We start from the raw sequence: 25,060 nt of genomic DNA, 5'->3' as shown, positions 1-25,060 counted from the left end.
TGAGCATACATTTACTCATTTACTTCTGCATACTATTCTTCTGTATTCCAGAATAGCAGCACAGCTGAAAGGCTTGTTTATTTGAACTGTGCCCTCTACTGTACAGGCATGAATTTGCATTTCCTTCAGCCTGAGGCTTATTCATTTCACTTTTTGGTGTGAAAGGGCCTTTACATTTGCCAAAAATAGAACTTTTTTGTTGTTATAAAAACAAACAAACAGCCTAGCCCAGATGAGAAAAAGTAATGCAACACATTACTTTTCATAAAAAGTAACTCAATTAGTTACTTTTTTAGGAAGTAAAATGCAATATTTTCCCCAACACTGAAAATAAGTGCCGTAAGAAAATGAATTGGAAAAGTATGAAAAATGTGTGAATACAGAGCAAGTTTTTTAGGACAATCAGTAGTAGCCTCGGATTTTCCAACGTTATGGAAATGATTAATGATTTTCCTAGTACCATGAAATTCCCTCAAAATACAAAATATTAAAGAATTAATATTATTATATTATTTTCATTTTTAAAAATTATGCTTTGATTTCACTGCTGAGGATTACAAGTGTGAAGCTGAAGTGAGAAATGCCTGATGGTTAAAAGTGTAATATAAATGTATTCCAAAATGATAACTGGATGCTACTCCCTGAATTAATATGCAATGCGTTAAGGTCATATGACTACAACTACACATTTGTGGAATAATGCAAATTCAATGGAATAATACAGTATATACTGCACAGTATTCAGTAAGTACTAAGCTGGTATTCTATTCCGTTGACTAGAAGTTCATAGAATTGTTATTGAATTGTCTAGCTCACGGGAGGTGAGGAAGGACCTTTGGAAGACCAGTGATCCAGCCTGGGGATGTGATGGGAAGAAAATACTGAACACCCAACCCCCTTGCATGATTCAATGCAAATGTTGAGGAGACAGGATGGTTTTCTCTTAATTTTTCCTTTCTTTTCCTTTCTCATTTTTTACAGAAATTCCTTTTTTTATTATTTACCTAGATTTTTATAGCTTGTAGAGGATATACAAAATGTTTCCGCAGAGTGGCAGCATAGTTGAAAACATGCATTCCTTGATCAAAGACTTAAAAAAATCACCTAAACAAAATGTAGAAACGAACAACAGATGAATCCCACATTTGGATATCATTACCACTTACATGAATTAACCAGTTTGGTTCCCAGTTCTAGGTTTAGAACGAAAATGTCAAGATGTGATTGTCATTACGGGTTTGAAAAACAGCAAACTGCCTTTACTGTGTGTCTTTGGCCTTGTTGACCAAGCTGTAGCGGATTTACTTAATGCTGGGCTCCAACATAAAGAAATAAATGAACAAATCCACTAAATTGTCACATTGCATTTGTATCAACTTTGTCTTCGTTGGACATGTTGTCTTTACATTAACTACTTTTGTTCTGTGGATTTTTCCCTGGTTTGAATCCACAAACCCTTTGGTCCATTTTAGGACAACAGCGTAATGACGCAGGATGTGGGACACAACCTAGAAATAGCCATTCCTACTACTCCCGTGTAACCATAAACAACTTTTGTGCGGAAGAAAATGGACAGCAGTTTTAGGTCACTGAACAAGGTACTTTAAAGCCTGTAACTCATGCGCTTTTCTCTTATTCTTCATCCATCGATCTAACTCTGACTTGGCATAAGGTTATGTTTGACTACAGTCAAAGACAATAGATAAAGAAAGACTGTTCACTCCTATTAATTATGATGAATGGGAGAAATGCAACGCGCAATATGGCGGAATACGTCCCGCTTTCTAAGTAAAAGAGCCAATGGCTGATTGATAAAGTCATTGCGTCAGTACAGCTGCCGTTAGAGGCTCCGCCGGTTCCCATAGAAACCTGAGATTTGTGATTAGGATTGCACATGCGCATTGGCTCGTCTAGCCTGAAAAATATGCTTTTTAATGCTATTTTAGCATAAGAAACAACATTTATAGGACTGTTCGTGTCAGATTTTGTTTGCTGATTTGAAATATGTAATTTAATTGGGAGTTCGCCAAGCAGTTTTTGAGATTTCGTTGCAAATATGGCCGCCGAGTGAACAGAAGGGACTTTGCTACAGTTCTTGTCCAACCCTCTTTTAATATTGTTTTTTTTTTTTTTTACATTGATGGCTCTCACTCCATCAGAGACCATAGAATAACACAAGACTCGTATTGTTTTGAATGGGAGAAAGTGCAACGCGCAATAATGCTGCGTTCCAGGCAGGTTTTTGAGGCCATAAGTCACGACTTCAAATCACGACTCACGACTTTGTAGCGTTCCAGGAAAGTCACGCCAAACTGCGTAAAAGTGTAAACAAACCAACATGGCCGACCATACGGGGCTTATGCGCATAAGGCAAGAGAAACTGTTATACCTTTTATTTTACGTTATTTTACCGTGCACTTGCATAAACAACGTATCAGTAGGGGCTGCCATTGTTGTTTCGCGGGCTATGTGACGTCAGAGCGCGGAACTGGGAGTACATTGATCTAGTAGGAGGTCACGGGTTTGACTGCTGTTCCAATGCACTTTCACGGGTAGAAGGTTGGAAACAACATGGGTTACGGGTTGCCTGGAAGGCTGCATAAGTCCCGCCTTCTAAATAAGAGCCAGTCACCGATTGGCAAAGTCATCGCGTCACTGCAGCGCTCGTTAGAAGCTCCGGTTCTTATAGAAACAGTCAGACGCGCGCCTCCGAAATGAGGCACAAGAGACGCGCATTTAGAGCTGTGCATGCGCATTAGCTTGATCCAGCCTGAAAAATACTGTTTTTTGTCATGATTTGAGCGCTTATGAGACAGTTGTTGTCAGATTTCATTGGTGATTTCAAATATGAAATTTAATCGAAAGCTTGGCAAACTGCTTTGGAGAATTTTATGTTTCCCCATTTAGAGAGATAGGAGCTGCACTTGAATGCCCAAGAGGCGTTTCAAAGATGGCCGTCGAGTGAAATTACTTAAAGGGACTTTGACTCGATTCTGATTTTTTTAATTTTTTTTTTTTATTAAACTTTCAAACCTACAGAATTCAATAGCAACACAATTCCACACATTTCTGATTGGTCGTTCGCGCCAAGACAGCCTGTAACGTTACTTCCTAAATTCAAATTGTAGTAAAAATGTCCTCACAGCACTTAAGCATAATTATTACTGTAATGTTATAGCAGTGTAACGTTAAGTTGTTTGGTACATTCTTTTTTTCGTATAAGGTGAGTGATATAGACCTACATGAACAGGACAGGCCTACCTAATTCAAATCAGTAGCATATATGCTACCGGTGTCGCGTCAAACACTGGTGATTATTGCAAAATACAGCGATTCTGCAGTATTGACCAACAAAATACATTATCTCTTACATATGCAGTTGTGAAAGTTGATATATTCAGTCAGTACAAATGAGTGGGTGCTGTGACAAACCTGTCTCATCTCGCCCTCATTGATATTCTTTCTTGTATTATGTCTTGTTTTAGTAATTGACTTCAGCGCTACAAAGCGCTTCAGTGACACACGGCATGCATAAACATGTGATCAAAATCATACTGTTAGATGCAAATGAATAGCTACTCAGAATGAAGATCACTTTCCCAAATGGCTGTACAATCATAGAGGCTGTGCCCTAGTGGCATATTACTTTGAGTAACCTACATTTAAAAATGAACTGCAAAACGCTGTAAAAATAGGTTTACTTTCCTCAGAAATCACTGCCTTTTGTGATACGATTTATTTTATACATCAAAAAAAAAAAAAAAAAAAAAATTGAAATTTCTTTCTCCCTTCCTCTTTTTCCTCTCATTCAAATTAACTCTTTTTATTCCCCCTCTCTCAACAACACCATAGAGAAGACTGGGGTAAAATGAGCCACAAGGTAAGATGACCATTTGTTTATAGGCAGCCAAACACAGTATTAAAAAGCATGTGACAGCATTTTCATGTAGAGGAAATCATTTTATCTGTGAGGTTGCACATGGTGAATGTGGTTATTATGTCCAAAATGGAATTCTTCCCTTTCCACATGAATTTTATTAATGTCTGATGTATGATTTGGAGAAAACTACAGGGAAACTTGTTACAGTTAGGTTAGACCTTTTTAAAGAGATTCAAGCTGATAAATAAGTGAGATAATATAGGGGATGTTGTTTGTGGTTAATCTTACTCCATCTGTTCACACTTTCTGTAAAAACTTTCACAGCCACAAAGCTGTTTTACACTAAAATTCTTCTGTCACAAAGTTGTTTTACCCCAGGTGCTCTGGTGTGGGGAAATGCCATCTGCATTAATAATTGAAAAAAAGCACTTTCTCTGTTTTCCCCAAGCGTGTCTCTACTCAACACTCCTCCCGGGTCCAGCTTCACTCAGTGAGTATTTATTAATATTTAAGGACCAAAACAAATCAACCTGGCACATTTTTCATGCAGGTTTGTTTAAAGGGGGACACTCTCGGCACAGCCAAGGGCACAGAAATAATGTGAATTAATGGATTTATGAATTATTTATACATACTATATATATATATATATATATATATATATATATATATATATATATATATATATATAACATAGTGGAGTGGTTATAAGTTTGCTTTTTGTTCATAAAGTGTAAAACAAGCACTTTTTGGTCATGTTGCTGGCATGCTCATCATACTCTCTCGATGAGACACAAGTTACAACAATAAAAGAGACTATCAGGATCCCTTAATCTCATTTTGAAATAATTTTAACAGTTATATGAGAACAAAGAATCTGGTGCATGAATGTTAGGCTATTATATTCTTGCCTGGTTTTTATTCTTTTACAGATGTGAAAGTAAGTGTGAGTTAAAGTGAAATTATGTCATTCTGACATTCAACTAAATAAGTATGAAAAAATGCCTAAACTAAGAGATCCACTTGTTCTTTTGTCCACGGATGTCCATGCCATGGTGGGAAAAAAAAAAAAAAAAATTCAACACAGTGCTATCTATTTGGATCAAATTTACATCACAGGTCTGGCCAAATATAACTACTGTTACCAAATGTAGTAAATTCCTTGTAAATAACATTTTCAGTTGTTAGTTTATATTTAAATAAACATTTGTATATGTACAGCCCTTACATTTCAACATGTAGCCTAACAAAAAATGGACAACAGATTATTATTGATTTTATAACAGATTATTATTTATTTCATAGGTTGTTGCACAAGAACACTTGCGCCATGTTGACTTCTCACCTAGTTTTATTCTTGTGCCATTCTTTGATTCTGCGCCAGAGGGCGCTATTTAACCTCTCAATGCAAATGTTGCTCTTAAACGTCACCAACACTAGGAACTTTATTAGTTATAACCTGATTATTTGTTAATTTACTCATATTGCTGGCAAAATTTTATATACATAAACAAAAATGCTTAAATTCATCCCCAATATTTAAGATATTTTTAGTGGAATTTGATTGTTTTATATCTTCTCTGAAATTGTTAAATAACAAAAAGTCATTAACATGCTTAAAATATTATGATTTTATTTTCAGATCCCCTGTTACTAATTAATGACACACTTTGTATTGCATATGTCTTATGCTATGCTCTGTAAATGGTTCTTTTTCATATATATATATATAGAGAGAGAGAGAGAGAGAGAGAGCCTGATTATTTACATTATGACAAGGAAATTAATAGAATGACGTCGAATCGGATGGAAATAAACAGCTTTAGTTGGTTAATGCGCAGGTGTCAATTTAAAGTACACGCTGATATCTTAGTTTATATTTAACTTTTGAACTGTTGATAATATCACACTAGTTTCCATAATGTCTTCATAAATAATTAATTAAATCTATCCCTATAGCCTACTTATTGATGTTTTTTTTTCTTGATGATGTTTTTGCCTTTCCCACAACAAATGATATCACTTCATGGAAGGTAACTAGCATACAAACAAGTATAAAAATAAAGAAATGCCTGAAATATTTCTTTAAAAAATAATAATTTTCACGTTAGCGTTTATAACACCTACGTTACGTGGGAAAATGACAACACCTGCTCGCATCAAACCAGTAGCCTAGAATTATCTACAAATCTTTGTTCACCTAATTGCGACAATATAAAACTAAGCTAATTTAGATCTTTTTTTTTTTTTTTAAGGATCCACTATAATATGAGGGGGAAATGCCAACTTAATAACATGAATGACCCGCCCCCCTGCGGCCTTTGTCCAATGGGATTTAACCTGGTATGATCGTCTGTCACGTTCCAAGATTAGATCGAGTAAACTTGTTCTCAAGGAAGTTTATTTTCACAGCCGTTCATGCATTTCCACCCACATCTTTTTCAGAGGGGTCAGGACTGGTGAATCCAAACAATCAGACGTCTGATACAGAGAGACAAATTAAGATGTGCTTCACTGCATGCAGGCGCAGGTGGACCAGAGAGATTTAACCGACAGAGAGAGAGAGGAAAACTCTCAACACCTTTACTTTCGACTGCTGAATTTATTTTTTTATGCTGTAGACGTCAACAGCAGCTAAGAACTGAATAATCTTGGATAATAATAAATCTTCATTTCGTCAGAAGGCAGATTCAAAAAAGGTAAACAATGATTTTTCTCTGGTTATTTTAGATTTTTAAATATTTTAAATATACTTAAAAAATAAATGTATCGTTTATATTTCAAAATATGATTATAAATATTTGTTTTAGCTATTTATGAAAGTGTTTTGTGGACACTAATGCGTTAAGCTTCTTATAAATGTAATAAAATTGTCTGAACTGTAGTATGTTATAAACATGCAGCAGTTTTACGACTAGAAGCAATAACAGACTTTGTGATCTTTGCTCCTACTTTTTTCCTTTTTTTAAAATGCAATATTAACAAACATAACAAGTTGGTACATGCAAAAAAATAAACAATATTTAAAAAAAAAAAAAAAAAGATTATGGTTCAATAGTAAACAGAAGAAACATGTAAGAAACTAATATTCCTAAAAATTAGAGAAAAAACTTACTACTTTTCATGTGTCTGGAGTTCATGCATCATTATCTGCTTCAAAAATACTATGGTGCTATTACGTTTGAACATTATATTATGGTAATACCATGCTTTTTTGGGACATTCCATGTTTCTTTTTGTTTTTGACCCATTATACCATGGTGTTTTTACTTATATACCACAGTATCATCATGCTTCAGTAAGACTATGTTTTTTGGCCATGTAATGTGGTAGTATTTTTTTTAAATACTTTGTACTTCCATGTACGTACCATTGTATTACGATCACTTTACCATGGCACTGCTACACTAGTTTTTATGTAAGACCACACAGTAAAGGGTTTCAGCCTAAAAATGAGTGAATCTCCTTTAAATCAACTTTGTTTTACCCTCTCATCTGTTGTTGGTCATTCAAAAGATTAATTAATTAATCATTAAATCAAACCTGTGCCGGGATGGTAAATAAGAAAGGATTCTCTTGAGGACACCTGATCCTTACAACTGTATCTGCCTACGTAGGCACCCCCTCTCCAAAGCGGCCCAGACAGTGAAGCTCTTGTGTTTTTCTATCTAAACCTCTCTTTTTTTTACCTCAGGCCTTTATTACCATGGTAACCATGCACAGACAGAGTGCAGCCTTGACTTTTTGCTATAACAAAGGAGAGAAGTTGGGGGAGGCTGGGTAGTAGGTGAACACATAGTAACCAGTCAAATGAAATGGCTTATCTAGGCCTTTGCCAAGGTCTGAAAGTATAGTATGCATTCTTCTGTTGTTGTGCTTTTACACGCTACAGTAGATACTGAGACAGAAGACTTTTAAATAAAACAGTAATCAATGCATGCTTTTTATTTTTCCCTGATTTAATATTATAAAATCATTACAATTTAAACCATAAGGCATAATACATTTACTAAACACTTTCAAGGACTTTCATATCACATCTACAAATAATACAAAAAGATTTTTTTCAGGAATTTGCAATTTGTTGTATAATATTAAAAGTATTTGTGTAAGAATATTTTTTTGAAAGCAAAATATCACAGTAGATTGTGCTGTCTATCTATGGTAACATGAAAGTACAACTAAAATTTGTCTGTAATCAATATATAACCTCGTAAGATTTTAAGACATATTTTAAGTTTTTGATTTCGAGTCCTGTTTTGACTAGTTTTGCTCTGTTTGTGACTTCATCCCGAGAGCATGTGATCTAAAATTAAACAAACGGCATATTTGCCAGGAATTGAAATCTGTGCATTTCAAAGTCAGTGCTGGACAATGGTTGAGATTGAGTTTAACTCCCACGGTTGGGCCTGTAAACAGTGGCTTTGTGTGGACAGACTCTGATCCCTGGTGCCGATGTCTCCACGCTACTCTCTGTTGTTACCTCACACTGATAAACAGCACAGTTATTTTAGCACAGTGATTACACGGCTTGTGGTTTCGGGTAACGTCATTTTGGCCTGTCCATTAATTGATGTCACTGCTGACGTGCTGACCTAAGACATTTAAAAGGACAGTTCACCTATAAATGATCATTCTGTCATTATTTACTCACGCTCGTTTTGTTTCAAACCCGTATACTGTTATTTGTATAATTTTTTCCAGAGTACAAAAAAAAGGAGAATTACTGACCATAGTGACTGTGTCTGTCAACCTTCAAAAAATAAATAAATGATAAATGAATAAATAAATGATTTCTGAAGGATGATGTGACACTGAAGACTAGAGTAATGATGCTGAAAATTCAGCTTTACAATCACAGGAATAAATGACATTTTTAAGGGTTAGTTCACCCCAAAATGAAATTTCTGATATTTATTACTCATTACTAGTGGTTCAACCTTAATGTTTCGAAGCGACAAGAATACTTTTTGTGCGCCAAAAAAACGAATTAACAATTTTTTTCAACAATATCTAGTGAGTGATGGATGTTTTCAAAACACTGCTTCATGAAGCTTCGAAGCTTTATGAATCTTTTGTTTCAAATCAGTGGTTCGGACCGGACCGGAGTCACATGAACCATTGAAATTTCGAAACGTCTCGAAACACTTATGATGTAACAAAGCTTCGTTTACTGAAATCATGTGACTTTGGCAGTTTGATACACGCTCTGAACCACTGATTTGAAACAAAAGATTCGCAAAGCTTCATGAAGCAGTGTGTTGTGTGAAAAATATTTCACAGTATTAGCCTACAGTTTTTACTGTATTATTAGTTAAAGGTGCCCTCGAATGAAAAATTGAATTTATCTTGGCATAGTCAAATAACAAGAGTTCAGTACATGGAAAAGACATACACTGAGTCTCAAACTCCATTGTTTCCTCATTTTTATATAAATCTCATTTGTTTAAAAGAACAGGCGAATCTCAACATAACACCGACTGTTACGTAACAGTCGGGGTGTACGCCCCGATATATGCATATGCCAGCCCATGTTCCCAACATTACGAAAGGCATTTGACAAGGGCAGCCAGTAACGTCTGGATCTGTGCACAGCTGAATCAACAGACTAGGTAAGCAAGCAAGAACAATAGTGAAAAATGGCAGATGGAGCAATAATAACTGACATGATCCATAATAACATGATATTTTTAGTGATATTTGTAAATTGTCTTTCTAAATGTTTCGTTAGCATGTTGCTAATGTACTGTTAAATGTGGTTAAAGTTACCATCGTTTCTTACTGTATTGAGACAAGAGCCGTCGCTATTTTCATTATTAAACACTTGCAGTCTGTATAATTCATAAACACAACTTCATTCTTTATAAATCTCTCCAACAGTGTAGCATTAGCCGTTAGCCACGGAGCACAGCCTCACATTCATTAAAAATGAAATGTAAACAATATAACAGTATACAATACTCACATAATCCGCCGCATGCATGACGAACACTTTGTAAAAGATCAATTTGAGGGTTATATTAGCTGTGTAAACTTTGTTTATGCACTGTTCAAGGCAAGCGCGAGCTCTGGGGGTGTGGAGCACGAGAATTAAAGGGCCAGTAGCCCTGAATCGGCTCATTTATAATGATGCCCCAAAATAGGCAGTTAAAAAAATGAATGAAAAAAAAATCTATTGTGTATTTTGAGCTGAAACTTCACAGACACATTCAGGGGACACCTTAGACTTATATTACATCTTTTTAAAAAAAGTTCTAGGGCACCTTTAAATAAATGCAGCCTTGGTGAGCATAAAAAAACAATAACACAAATAAATACAATTTAAGTTTTCAGTTAACTTTCAGTTAACCCTTTTCAGTTAATAATTACTTAAATTTCAATCTGTTCCTTACACAAAGCTGTTGTATGTCTTAGACTGGAATATAGTGCATTGTTTGAATTGGGCTATGTTTATGGTATTTTTTACCTAAAAAATATTTTTTAAAAATTAGCTTGTCTTAAACAGTAAATTAAGAACCTAATACTTTTGATTCTATTCATGTTTACACATTCAATTGCTTCTTTTAGCAGGTCATTGGTCATCATTAAGAGATGTTTGAGAAACAACCCTACGATAGTCCCCCGATGTACACTCCCCCTTCCAATGGCTTTGGACCTCCGGGGAGCTTCCAAGACCCACGGAGTGAATTTGATCCCTACCCTCCACCTCCAGGATCCTACTATATTGGCGAGGAGGTACCACAGCATTTCTACAAGTGGTTCTCCCCTCCGGGAATTGTGAAGATTATGATAGGGACAGTTATAATCCTGTGTCTAGGAATCTTCGCCTGCGTGGCCTCGACTCTGGTTTGGGACATGCAGTACGGATTAGGTTACGGATCAGGATATTCAAGCTATCCTGGATATGGAAGTGGGTACGGAGTTGGCAGTGGGTATGGATACGGAAGCTACGGATACGGGGGAGGTGGATATGGTTACGGAGGCTACTACAATTCTTACCCGACCCCTTACTCGGCAAAGACCAGCATGATCGCCATCGCTGCCATAAACTTCATCATCGCTTTGGGATTCTTTGCAGCCAGCTTCTCCAAAACAAACACGTTCCGCAGCAGGAAGTTCTACCTGGCGGTGCTTATTGTCAGTTCCATAATGGCAGTGATTCAGGGCATTATAAACATTGTGTACATTGTAGGAGTGAACCCTATGGCCCAAAGCTCCACCAGCTCATACTACAACCCCATGATTATGATGTGTCAGAACCTCTACGGCAGCAGTGTGACAGGAATGGGGGCCGGTTTTCCTGTCTATAACCAGTACTTGTACCACTACTGCTACGTGGACCCTCAGGAGGTACCATTTTAAAGTTACAGGATGTTTGGAAATGTCTTTATTTAATTTGTGTTTTCTTTATAGTCTACAATCAAAGGATTACAACAGACCATAATTCCCGCTTGCCCCTTAGTGTGTAAAATCCGAAAGGAAGTGCATTTACACCTACAGTTGAAGCCTGATCTAACCCTTACATTTTAGTTTGAAGTGCAATCTGTAGTACATGGTAAAAAATGGTTTTTCGAAGTTCAAAGTTTCAGTCTTTCTACTTAAAATATTCACGTTTAATTCAATGTTACTTGCAGATTCTTTGTAATTAATTGTGAAATTTACTTGCAATTTGTGAAAATTGCTTCTACATTTTTTTCCTTAGTGTATTTAGGTTGATTTAATGATGTTGAATAGTATTTTTATCTTAAAGGGTTAGTTCAACCAAAAATTCTGGCATCATTTACTCACCCTCATGTCGTTCCAAACCCATAAGACTTTCGTTCATCTTCAAAACACATAAGAAGATATTTTTAATGAAACCTGCCAGATTTGAAAGTGAATGTGAACGAATCTATAACAATTCAAAATGTTCATAAAGACAATGTAAAATAAATCCATATGAATCTAGCTCTTCTGAAGCGACACGATTACTTTATATGATGAAAAGTTAAAGGGTAAGTTCACCCAAAAATGAAAATTCTGTAATTAATTACTCACCCTTATGTCGTTCCACACCCGTAAGACCTTCGTTCATCTTCAGAACACAAATTAAGATATTTTTCATAAAGTCAGTGAGGCCTGCATTGCCAGCAAGATAATTAACACTTTCAGATGCCCAGAAAGCTACTAAAGACTTACTTAAATCAGTTCATGTGACTACAGTGGTTCAACTTTAATGTTATGAAGCGACAAGAATACTTTTTGTGCACCAAAAAAACAAAATAATGACTTTATTCAACAATATTCAGTGATGGGTGATTTTAAAATGCTGCTTCATGAAGCTTCGAAGCTTTACGAATCTTTTGTTTCGAATCAGTGGTTCGGAGCGCGTATCAAACTGCCAAAGTCACGCCCCCCAGTGGTGAACTTGAAATTTTGAAACACTTATGACGTAACGAAGCCTCGTTTACTGAAATCACGTGACTTTGGCAGTTTGACACATGCTCTGAATCACTGATTGGACACAAAAGATTCATAAAGCTTCGAAGCTTCATGAAGCAGTGTTTTGAAATTGCCCATCATTAGATATTGTTGAATAAAGTCATTATTATTTTTTTTTTTTTGTCCGCTTCTTAACATTAAGATTGAACCGCTGTAGTCACATGAACTGTTTTAAATATGTCTTTAGTAGCTTAATGGGCATTGAAAGTGTTAATTGTCTTGCTGGCAATGTAGGACTCTTTGAGCCACTGGATTTTAGCAAAAATATCTTAATTTGTGTTCCGAAGATTAAAGAAGGTCTTACGGGTGTGGAACGACATGAGGGTGAGTAATTAATGACAGAATTTTCATTTTTATGTGAACTAACCCCTTTAATTTAGGCTTTTATTCATATATAAACATTGATCAACGCGCATACATACAGTAGAGCACATCAAATGTGGTAAACAGAAGCTCAAACGTGCTTGATTGATTGCAAAATGAAAGTATAATGTGTTTGGAATGACATTAGTGTGAGTAATTGATTACAACTTTTTTTAATTTTGTGTGAACTATCCTTTAATGATACTACAAAATAGAATAGATAGAATTAATCAAATAAATAGATTTCTTTCTTAAAACAATTAATTTAGTTGTCATCACTTAAAGCACAGGTTAACTTTTTTTTCAGTGTATTTTAAAAGTATAACCATAAGGAAAATTAGCCTTTCCTCAAAACAAATTTGTTTGAGAACAGTTACACCTCAATAAAAATAAAATGTACATTTCAATGCAAAAATTCATCCAAATGCTTTAAAAAATATGAATTAGGCTTCCATCGTGAGTTCATTACTGTAAACACATTTTCTGTTCCTTTTTGCAAGCTAAGAAACAAAATAGTTAATTGAAGCATCAAAATAATTGATAATTATATGTAGTTGTTAATAACCCAGAACTTTAATTTTAATATAGAACTGATTATAAGAGGGAGATGATTATTAAGATAATAACTGTAGTATTCTAAATTATTTTAGCTTAGTATGATAAATCATTTCTCTATGCATTGGACTTAAGGATACAATTTTGTTTTTCCAAGGCAGTTGCAATGGTTTGTGGGTTCATGGTCGTGGTGGCACTGGCTGTGGCAGCCTTCTTCTCCTATAGGACCAGAAGTAAAATCTGGCGCTACGGGAAGCCAAACATCTACTGGGATCGACCACTGATGGGAGGAACTGAGGGCAGAGATGTGGAGGATTGGGTGAGTTTCCTTATCACCACTTATTTGTCTAGGCTGAGACGTGCTGCATGGAAGAAGAAACAAACACATGGTCACTAATTAAATGGCACACCCAGATCAAAGTGGCATGAAGTGTCTTGCCTAAGCTGATGAAAATGAAAGGCCAGTGTCAGGCTTATTGCTAGTCTCTAAAGCAAACAGCATCCAAATATTTTGCAAGGAAAAAACCCATACAATTTAAATGCGCAAGCTATAGGCTCCGGCATCCCTGTGACCATACATAGGATGAGCTGTTTAATTCTGCTAAATAGTTTGTGATAGTCAATCAAGACCTTTTGTTTAGGTAGACTGGGAGCGGTTTGAAGGTGTTTTGAAGCCTTTAATAGTTTCAATGGCCTGTGCGACACTGGTGATAATTCAGTCACAAGGTTGAATGAATTGCTGATACAGTCTGTTTGTTAACGGCCAGCCTAGTTTCGCTGTGATTGATCATTAACCAAACTGAGAAAGTCGAGCGGCTTTTAACTTCTTGGGACTGTGAACTGTTAAACTTTTGCAATACCTAGATGGTTAGGAAGTATACTTGAATTAGTATTTCTTTTCAGTTCAATGAATAAATAGAATGTCGACGTATACACATATTTATTAGAATTATTTTTAATGGCTGATACTGATGGAGATATTTAAAGAGTGTGGCGGTTTCAAATTAAAAATATATTTCGTTTAAACCTTAAAATACCAAAATACATTACAAAACTTAAGAGTAGCAGGAACATACATTTATGATCTTAAAATACATTTTGGGTAAATGCAAATGTGTGTGTGTGTGTGTGTGTGTGTGTGTGTGTGTGTGTGTGTGTGTGTATGTGTATGTGTATGTATATATATATATACACATACTACATCTATAGAAATAGATTTATGTACATCTATTTATCAATATTTTTTGCCATTTTGAAAAATATTTAAAAATATATCTGATATATATATATATATATATATATATATATATATATATATATATATATATATTAAAATGGATGAAAAATAATAGGTTGAAAGTAGCTAAGAATTATCAGAAATAGATTTATGTACATCTATTTATCAATATTTTTTGCCATTTTGAAAAATATTTAAAAATATATCTGATATATATATATATATATATATATATATATATATATATATATATATATATATATATTAAAATGGATGAAAAATAATAGGTTGAAAGTAGCTAAGAATTATCAGAAATAGATTTATGTACATCTATTTATCAATATTTTTTGCCATTTTGAAAAATATATATATATATATATATATATATATATATATATATATATATATATATATATATATAATTTTTTGCCATGGATTTCTGAAATTAGATGAATACTTGTGTACATAGGATGTACATAAGAAAATGGCTGTCAGTAAATTCTGTAACTGACAAAACTGTTCATCAGCTATGTGAGGATTGTTATTATCTAATGCAGATTATTAAAAAAAAAAGCCAAATATATCATCCTAGCCAGTATAGTATCATATGTTTGCATTGCATCTATGGTTTTATTTGTGTTACAGAACAGTGTGTTTCAGTGATACAGTACATTTGTGCTGCGTAAGAGAACATGAGTCATGATGTGTGTGTATCTCACATTAACATTGCATTACTCATTGTGACTCATTTAAAAAAGAGGAGCAATTCAAGCAATTGACCAAGCAATTCAAGCAATAAAGGTTATTCAAAAAACAGGCTTTTTTTTTTTTTAAATTTAATTTAATTGTCATCAAATAAAGTTTGATTACTATGAGAGGCTCATCGTAGCGAAGAAAAATAACAGATGAGATCTCTTTAATAAAGGGTTGGTTCACCCAAAAATGAAAATTCTGTCATTTATTACTCACCCTCATGTCCTTCCACACCCATAAGACCTTCGTTCATCTTTGGAACACAAATTAAGATATTTTTGACGAAATCCGAGAGGTATATGACTCGTCCATAGACAGCAATCTAAGCAACACTTTCAAGGTCCAGAAAGGTTCTAAAGACATTGTTAAAATAGTCCATGTGACTGCAGTGGTTCAACCTTAATGTTATCAAGCGACGAGAATACTTTTTATGTGCAAGAACAAAACAAAAATAACGACTTTATTCAACAATATCTTCTCTTCTGTGTCATATGTTGTTTACATCCAGCGCTTCCAGGTTCTATGTTAGAATGCAGACTCATTATTGGCCGGCTCCTGCGTCAGTATCACAGGCATGCATCATGCTGCTCACGTGTGCAGCATTGGCATTCAGATGTAAACACGTAAGCCTTTACTGTGCTTACTGCGGCAACTGCGTAAGGATAATGACAGGGAAGAGAAGAGCTTATGGAATAAAGTTGTTAGTGTTGTTTTGTTTTTGTGCACAAAAATTATTCTCGTCGCTTCATAAAATTAAGGTTGAACCACTGCAGTCACGTTGACTGTTTTAATGATGTCTTTACTACCTTTCTGGTAGATTATTATGCTGTTTATGGATGAGTCATAGACCCCTCAGATTTCATCAAAAATATATTCATTTGTGTTCCCAAGATGAACACAAGGGTTGTGGGTGTGGAACGACATGAGGGTGAGTAATTAATGACAGAATTTTCATTTTTGGGTGAACTAACCCTTTTAAAGAGGACCTTTTTATGTTTTTTTTTTTTTTACATTTAGTGTGTAATCTTGCTGTTTGAGCATGAAAAATGTCTGCAAAGTTACAAAGTCACTCCAAAGAGAGTTATTCTCTATACCAGTAAACACTCTTTCTGAACTCCCTGAAATGCCTCCATTGTAGTCTTCATTGTTCATCTGTGAATGTACACGTCACAATATTCCTTATTTAAATAATTCCCGCAGATTATGTTGTGTTAGTAGTGTGTTGAAACTCGTGGTTATGATGAAAATGGTAAGAGGCGTGACATTTCCAATCAGAGCACAATACGCTTTTTGGGAGGAGGGGATTCATAGAGACAGGAACTAAACAGGACTGCATTTACCAAAAGCATTGTAAGCCTAAATAGACCACAGAACCATTGCCACCACTTAGCTCACAATGCATTTGAGAAATGCAGCCCCATAGCGTTTACAGACAGACTGGGAAGAGAGGTGCTGCAAAGTAAAATATAACATTCAAGCATTAAAAACCTATTCTAGTTGAGCCCTAATGTGGTCTCTTTAACTGTTTTTCCTAGACTGATTAAATGGAGAGCAAATGGCTCCTCAGATTGTCTCCCGACCCTAGAAAAATGCATAGCATTTCAGAAGAGATCACACTGTGCTCACTGCTCAGATTTACAGAGATACCAAAGTCTGCAATAATATCTCAGTATGAATTCAAACATTTTTCCAAAACCATCAATAATTCTAAAGCTCTTTACTCTTAATGCACGTTAAAATTGCCTCATTTGTTTCTATTTTTACTTAGAAATGTCTGAGACAAAGTTGCTATGCTGTAACTGAAAATCCTAAGCTATAAATGAGCAACTTCTAAGCAATAAATCTTTGGTCCAGTCCGCAGGTTATTTATGAACCTGTACCTGGTAGTAGAGGCTCCGCGGGGTGCGGTTTGATTTTGGATTAAGTCCATTAGAAACATAATTACTACCATCATGAGACTGGTCTGTCTCTCTCTGCCCTGGTGCTTTCAGTAAATCTATGAGCTCTGACAGCGTTCCACACACTCCCTTTGAATACCTTTCTCTTAGTGCCTTTCTATCTCTCCTTCACTTTTTTCTGGTGCAAAAGGAGGTCACGAGCATGAAACGACCCTCTTTTCTGTGTTCTCAAGCATTCTTTCCCTGCTTATGTAGCGTGATCACGGATCAGTGGTGGCAGTGGCTCATGCAGGGAAAGCATTGTTGGAATTTTTGGATGACTTGGGCTCTTCTACACAGTGGCTTTTCCCTTTCTCCCCAGCTGCAGGGAAACGCTCCTCCACCCTCTTTCCTGCTGCGTTCTCCCTCCGAACACACACACGTAACTTCACACACAACCTCTCAGTCTCCAGAAAAAAAAAACAATCAATCCCTCCGAACACACACACATAACTTCACACACAACCTCTCCAGAAAAAAACAAACAATCCCTCCGACACGCACACCTGCTTTCATTGTTTTAGCAGTGTACTGCTTTGGATAGTTTTCCCTTATATCCACATGGCCAATCCTTTTTTCACTTTTGAAAAGATATATTAATACTAAGATATAAATAGGATAAATAAGATATAATTAGGAAGTTTTTTGACACTCATATATTGTACCAGAAGTCATAACTGCTGGCATTGTGTGTTTGTCACAAAACTTACATACCGAGAACATCCTCTGAAATCAAACTTCAACAGGAAGAGCCAGAGCACTTTTTGCTTCTTATTCTCTACGGATTTTCCTGTACGTTAGCAGAAGGACAATAAAGTCTAAACAATGGATCCAAAATGGTTTCTGTGTTTGTATAATGTTCTGCACAGAATGCAGTTTTAAAAGTCTGCATTCAATGCAGATTTATGATGTTAATTTGAATAATTTAGTTTTTTAACTTAAAGTAACTTAAAACTTTTAAGTGACCAAACAGATTTTTAACAGTTTCAGATCATTTTATTTTGCATATTTACAAAACTTTTTTTTCTTTTCTTTTCTTTTTTTGAAAGAAATTAACCGTTTTATGCAGCAAAGATGCATTAAATTGATCAAAAGTGAAAGTAACGATGTATAATGCTGTTCTTTTGAGCTTTCTATTCATCAAAGAATCCTAAAACTGCATCACAGTTTCCACAAAAATATTAAGCAGCACAACTGTTTTCAACATTTATAATAATATGAAATGATTCTTGAGCAGCAAATCAGCATATTAGAATGATTTCTGAAGGATCATGTGACTGAAGACTGGCGTAATGATGCTGAAAATTCAGCTTTGCCATCAAAAGAATAAATTACATTTTAAAATATATTAAAATACAAAACGGTTATTTTAAATTGTAAAAATATTTCACAATATTACAGTTTTTACTGGTGAGCGTCTTTCAAAAACAATCAAAATTTTTCTGACCCTGAACTTTTAAATAGCCAGAGATTGTTGAGAGACAAAGCATGTGTAGCCTTATAAGATTATTACACATTTATATCTTGCATACTTGCTTTCTCATTTGAAACTTTGGATAAGGGCATCTGCTAAATGACCATGTATGTAGAAATATTCCTGTAATCTTAAATAATCTTAATGTTGAAGAACACTGTCATCTTTTGCCTGTAATTATCTGAAAAATGTTGCTTCCTGATTTTACGCACGTCAGACTCTTTGTTCAGATATGTATCAAAGTTTGCAGACTTTGTACTAAACAGGAAGTTTCTTTTTCAGGTCAACCATGTACAGGATGGACAGAGCATGCAGGAGGCATCCATGGTGTTTTCAGAGAAGATGGCTCCTGTTCTGGCTTCTGCCCCCAGTGTCGGCTCCATCCCTCCAAAAATTGGCAGTGTCTTTAGCTCTGATACCAACAATATTGTCAGGTGAGTAAGTAAGTGATCTGGCCCTGGCCTAGCTGGAGACTAAAATGCTGAGCTCCATGTAAAAAGGCAATATTGCATGTCCCTGCTAAGTAAATGTTGGAGCTTACCTTATTGCTTAAAGTCATTTGAAATTGCATTCCAGTTTTCCATACACTACTGATCAAAAGTTTTGGGTTGGAAAGGTTTTGCGAAAAATATGTTTTTAAAAGAAGTCTCTTGGTCACCAAGGCTTCATTTACTGTATTAGATATGAAATACAGTAAAAACTGTAATATTATTAGTATTTAATATAACTGTTTTCTATTTATAATATATTTTAAAATGTAATTTATTCCTGTGATGGCAAAGCTGAATTTTCAGCATCATTACTCCAATCTTCAGTGTCACATGATCCTCAAGAAATCATTCTAACATTTCTTATTATTAGCAATGTGGTAAACAGTTATACATTTCTTTACTGTCATCTTTGATCAATTTAATGTATCCTTCCTTTGTGAATAAAAGTATTGATTTCTTAAAAAATCTTAAAGACCCCAAGCTTTAGAACGATAGTGTACAGTTACTTCTGATTCAAACTATTCTGTGGCGTTTTCTTTTAGACTTTTTTGTGACCTTTGCTAGATGAAGTTAGATCAGCAGTGCTATTGTGCTTTCATTAGTTTTCTGGGCCATTAGGCTGGCTAATGGTTTCGGCCATTAGTTTTATGAAGTCAGGTTAGATTACACCAGATATGATGTGTCTTGGCCTGAGATCAAACTTGCTGCATTTTTTAATCAGATGTTCTTTCATTATAATTTGTTTTTAAATTAAGTCTCTCCCTCAATGTCTGCCTCTCTTTCTCTGTATGGCTGTGTATAAATGAATGAATTCATGTCATTTTTTTATAGACAGTGTTGGCAAAGTCCCTGTTAAGAGTAAACAAACAGGCAATGTTTCTGTAAAAGATGATTGGCTCTTCGTTTCATTTCTTTTAATAGTCTGCAAAGTTATTGGAAAACAAAACAAAACAAAAAAACATCACAATGAGGTACAATAAAAAAGCTGTTTTGCTAAATACTGGTTTGGCTTTACTTGTGAGGGCCAAATTTTCAAAAATGTCCTCACAAACACCAATTTATGAGGGCATTTGAAGTATTCCTCACTATTTATTATGCTTTTAAATTGAGAAAATAATATTTTTGCCAACAGGTTTCTGTTCATGCTGTATTTAAAAACAGGGTATAAAAGCCTAAATGTGACCCTGGGCCACAAAACCAGTCACAAGTCACATGGGTATATTTGTAGCAATAGCCAGCAATACATTGTATGGGTCAAAATTATCGATTTTTCTTTTTATGCCTTATATTCTTTTCTCGTTTCTCTGTTCGGATACAGTAGTAACAGTTACCCGGAGCGCTCTTTCAGCCGCCCATCTCACTCTACATCCCCATCTGGAGAAGTGAGCTCCAGCCCCTCAGACCAGACGGACACCATCCGCAAACCGTCCGCCTCCAGGGGCAAGAGACGCAGGAGGAACCCTGAGCTGGACGAGTCCCAGTATGAAACTGAGTACACGACGGGAGGAGAGACCGCCAACGATTTTGATGAGGATCTGTGGGCACGGTGAGGATTTTTTGTAGTCTCAGTGTTAGTAACGCATTTCTTAAAAATGTATTGGTAAATGCTGAGATTAACATCAACTAAGATTACTAAATGTAGATGTAGAAACTATTTTCATTGTTAGTTCATGTTAACTTGTGTAGTTAACTACTGTTAATAAATAAAAACCTTTTTGTAAAGTGTTACCCAATATAAAATACTTGTATTCACTGCATTATGGCTAATTCTAGCCAGATTTTCTGATACAAATGAAGAATATAGGGTTGAAAATTACTCAGAGAGTAATTTAATGGAATTTCAGCAAATTGTGATATTTCATATTAGCAACATTTCTACCAATGGTGATGTTTCACTAGCAAAATTTTAGTGAATGGATTTATGTCACATTAGCAAAATTTCGGAAAATAGTGGAATTTTACAAAAGAAAAGTTTTAGAAAATGGTGGTATTTCACATTAGTGAAATTTCAGTGGATGGTGGAATTTTACACAAGTGAAATTTTGGCGAATAGTGGTATTTCACATTAGCTAAATTTCTTTAAATGTTGATATTTAATTTGATTTGATTTGATATTTCAGCGATTGGAATTTTACTAAAGCAAGATTTCAGTGAATGGTGGAATTTCACTTTAGCAACATTTTGGCAAATGGTAGAATTTTACAAAAGCTAAATTTCATTAAATAGTAATATTTCATATTAGCGAATTGTAGTATTTTACATTAGCAAAATTTCGTTGAATTGTAGTATTTTGCATTAGCAAAATTTCAGCGAATGGTAGTATTTTACATTAGCATAACAGTAAATGGTAGTATTTTACATTAAAGAAAAATCGGTGAATTGTAGTATTTTACATTAGCATAACAGTAAATGGTAGTATTTACATTAGCATAACAGTAAATGGTAGTATTTTACATTAGCGAAATTTCGGTGAATGGTAGTATTTTACATAAGCGTAACAGTAATTTACATTAGCATAACAGTAAATGTTAGTATTTTACATGAGCGAATTTTCAGCGAATTGTAGTATTTTACATTAGCATAACAGTAAATGTTAGTATTTTACATTAGCGAAATTTCTGTGAATGGTAGTATTTTACATTAGCATAACAGTAAATGTTAGTATTTTACATTAGCGAAATTTCTGTGAATGGTAGTATTTTACATTAGCGTAACAGTAAATTGTAGTATTTTACATTAGCGTAACAGTAAATGGTAGTATTTTAAATTAGCATAACAGTAAATGGTAGTATTTTAAATTAGCATAACAGTAAATGGTAGTATTTTACATTAGCGTAACAGTAAATGGTAGTATTTTACATTAGCGTAACAGTAAATGGTAGTATTTTACATTAGCATAACAGTAAATGGTAGTATTTACATTAGCATAACAGTAAATGGTAGTATTTTACATTAGCGAAATTTCGGTGAATGGTAGTATTTTACATAAGCGTAACAGTAATTTATATTAGCGAAATTTCAGCGAATGGTAGTATTTTACATGAGCGAATTTTCAGCGAATTGTAGTATTTTACATTAGCATAACAGTAAATGTTAGTATTTTACATTAGCGAAATTTCTGTGAATGGTAGTATTTTACATTAGCATAACAGTAAATGTTAGTATTTTACATTAGCGAAATTTCTGTGAATGGTAGTATTTTACATTAGCGTAACAGTAAATTGTAGTATTTTACATTAGCGTAACAGTAAATGGTAGTATTTTAAATTAGCATAACAGTAAATGGTAGTATTTTAAATTAGCATAACAGTAAATGGTAGTATTTTACATTAGCGTAACAGTAAATGGTAGTATTTTACATTAGCGTAACAGTAAATGGTTGTATTTTACATTAGCGTAACAGTAAATGGTAGTATTTTAAATTAGCGTAACAGTAAATGGTTGTATTTTACATTAGCGTAACAGTAAATGGTAGTATTTTAAATTAGCATAACAGTAAATGGTAGTTTTTTACATTAGCAAAATTTCGGCGAATGATGATAGTTCACATTAGCTAAATTCTGAAATATTAAATGACCACATTTTGCTGGCGAAATTTGGCTGAGCTATGGTAAATGCGTGCACCTTTACTCGGTTAATGGTGGGTGTTTTCCTGTGGTGTGGCAAATAAAAGGCTGTCAGTTCAAACCCCACAACAGTTAATCCATTAAATACCATCATTGTTGCTTTGATCAAAAAGCTCAACTCTAGGTGTTTATTAAATAACTACCAAATGACTATTGTTCCCTTTTATCTTGCATTAAAGCTGAATATACCTGCTCCATAAGAGGCAGCAAGTATCACAACATCCATGTTCCTGTGTACTTCCATGTTAACTGCCTTCTGTTTCATTCCCAATCAGTCTGTATCCAGAGATCACATCTGATTCCCAGCGACACGAGTATAAGAAAGAATTTGACTCGGACCTCAGGTTCTATAAGGAACTGTGTGCTGAAATGGATGACATCAACGATCAGATAAACAAGCTCAGCAGAGAGCTGGACACACTTGATGAGGGAACGTCCAAGTACCAGGTGAGTGACTGAAACATTTTACATTAAAAGTTCACCTCCCTGTTGTTCAAATACATGACTTTCTTGTTTTTTTATCTCACATTATAGGCTGTAGCAGAAGAATATAATCGTCTGAAAGACCTAAAACGGGTGAGTCGTGATTATAAAACTAAAGAATGACTAAACATCTGACTCACGTCCATAGTAATAGATGCTCTGCTTTTTGATGTTAATATGAGGATCTCTTTCCCTTATTCTCTCTGCTTAGATGCCAGATTATCAAAACAAGAAGCACCAGTGTCGCAAACTACGCCACAAGCTTTTCCATATTAAACGAATGGTTAAGATCTATGACCGTGGTCAGTAATGAGCTCCGTCAAACCACCACACCTGCACTCCTTGTTCAACATTTTTGCATTTAACTAATCATGGTCAGCCATGACGAAGCCTTCAAATGACTGAGTGACCAAAGTTGCCCAAATCCTAAACTGCTGTAACATTGGCTTCACCCGGTGCTTATGATTAACCTGAGCCCTAAAGATGGTTGCCTTGGAAACGAGGACCAGGGATTCCAAAACCGGTCCTTTCAAAGTCTTTCCATTACCTGGAACATGTTCTTTCACTGGAAACGTCTGCTTTACTCAGAGTTAGTGACTACATATAGCCTGTAAAATGCCATAAAGCATTAAACTGTTGTCATTCTGTTGTTTTTGTGTGATTTGGGTGTGGTTGTGAGTTCTAACCTCAAGGTCAGCTGATTACAGCGGTGCATGTGTTTGTTGGAGAAAATGTACTTTGGACAATCCTCTCCGACAGAATAATTTGCAGCTGCATTGACATCTATGCAGTCAGTTTCCTTGTGTATGACTGTAAGTGAGTTGTGTGTTTATTGTGTATGCCAGTAATTGTCAAGGTGTAACTGTGGGTCACTGATTGTTTTCATGTCAGAAACCATAAGAGTCCTCATTTCCGAGGTGCCAGAACAGTTCCCAATAACAACTGAGAGATTTAAACTTGTACACCATTACAAAATATTCTCTTTTCATTTTTTTAAGCAACTTACTGCCTCAGTGAAAGAAGAAAATAATAATTGCAATTTTAAATCACAAAGAGAAACTGAAATTTTATATTCAGTTGTGTTTAAAAAAAAAAAAAAAACGAAAAAAAAAAACGGTGCCAGTGGTGCACCATGCAAATATGCAAGAATTATGTTCATGTAGTTCTAGATGTTTATGTTGTGTTTGATTCACTTGGAAATATTGTGATCTTCACATTATTTGAAACAATAATAGCTGCTTATTAACTAATCAACTATCTATGCAAGATTAAATACTGAAGTTCCATTTGTTTTGTTATGTTGTTATGGACATCAAATAAGATTTACCCTTTTGTACGAAAACTGTTAATGAGATGATGTTTTTTTGTTTTTCTCATGTGCATAACAGCATTTATGTTCATCTACATATTTGTTGTCCTTTCTATTTTCAATAAAGTTTTGTATTTTAAGTTTTTTTTTCTGTTTTTGAAAGTATAGCCAGGTTATTTATAGAGTAAAGTTTTGTTTTCATTTATTAATGCAGAACAATATGAAAATATGAAATAAAATACATCGATAGCAAAGCAGAAATGTGAAGGTTACAATTTAAGGTACAGTAGCAATATAATATATATATCATCGTGATGTAAAAACTGTAAAATTAATTGAATATCAGTGTCACATATAAGATTATGTATGTATTTATTATTTTAAATAAAGTATATTTTTCAGGACAGTAGGGTTTAAGAAATGCTAGACAACAGCACCCTCTGCTGGATGTCTTTTAAATAACAAGGCAAG

General features: G+C 34.7%; 1 protein-coding gene across 2 annotated transcripts; it reads left to right on the top strand.

The window, feature by feature from the left end:
• The first annotated feature begins 213 nt into the window (after nucleotides 1-213).
• On the top strand, nucleotides 214-24,729 carry si:ch73-61d6.3 (occludin). Of its 2 annotated transcripts, none has more exons than XM_048209789.1 (12): nucleotides 214-1,598; nucleotides 3,853-3,880; nucleotides 4,329-4,370; nucleotides 6,136-6,223; nucleotides 6,326-6,579; nucleotides 10,451-11,230; nucleotides 13,437-13,598; nucleotides 18,963-19,114; nucleotides 20,490-20,717; nucleotides 23,073-23,244; nucleotides 23,332-23,373; nucleotides 23,492-24,729. In XM_048209789.1, exons 6-12 carry the CDS (start codon nucleotides 10,472-10,474, stop codon nucleotides 23,588-23,590), a joined length of 1,614 nt encoding a protein of 537 aa, XP_048065746.1. In that variant the 5' UTR covers nucleotides 214-1,598; nucleotides 3,853-3,880; nucleotides 4,329-4,370; nucleotides 6,136-6,223; nucleotides 6,326-6,579; nucleotides 10,451-10,471; the 3' UTR covers nucleotides 23,591-24,729. The 2 variants fall into 2 exon arrangements, with proteins under 2 accessions (XP_048065746.1, XP_048065745.1); XM_048209788.1 differs by having other exon boundaries at nucleotides 10,448-11,230.
• Nucleotides 24,730-25,060: the final 331 nt, after the last annotated feature.

Source organism: Megalobrama amblycephala, linkage group LG12 (genome assembly GCF_018812025.1).
Source record: "Megalobrama amblycephala isolate DHTTF-2021 linkage group LG12, ASM1881202v1, whole genome shotgun sequence".
Lineage (NCBI taxonomy): Eukaryota > Metazoa > Chordata > Actinopteri > Cypriniformes > Xenocyprididae > Megalobrama > Megalobrama amblycephala.
The sequence above is the reverse complement of the archived record's forward strand: the minus strand, read 5'-3'. Positions and strand labels throughout refer to the sequence as shown.

Bases quoted from the DNA above. Each gene is read 5' to 3' on its own strand.
- si:ch73-61d6.3 (XM_048209789.1), top strand. From the start codon at position 10,472: ATGTTTGAGAAACAACCCTACGATAGTCCCCCGATGTACACTCCCCCT. The intron at 20,718-23,072 runs GTGAGGATTTTT...ATTCCCAATCAG, and splicing joins GATGAGGATCTGTGGGCACG to TCTGTATCCAGAGATCACAT. The intron at 23,374-23,491 runs GTGAGTCGTGAT...CTCTCTGCTTAG, and splicing joins GTCTGAAAGACCTAAAACGG to ATGCCAGATTATCAAAACAA.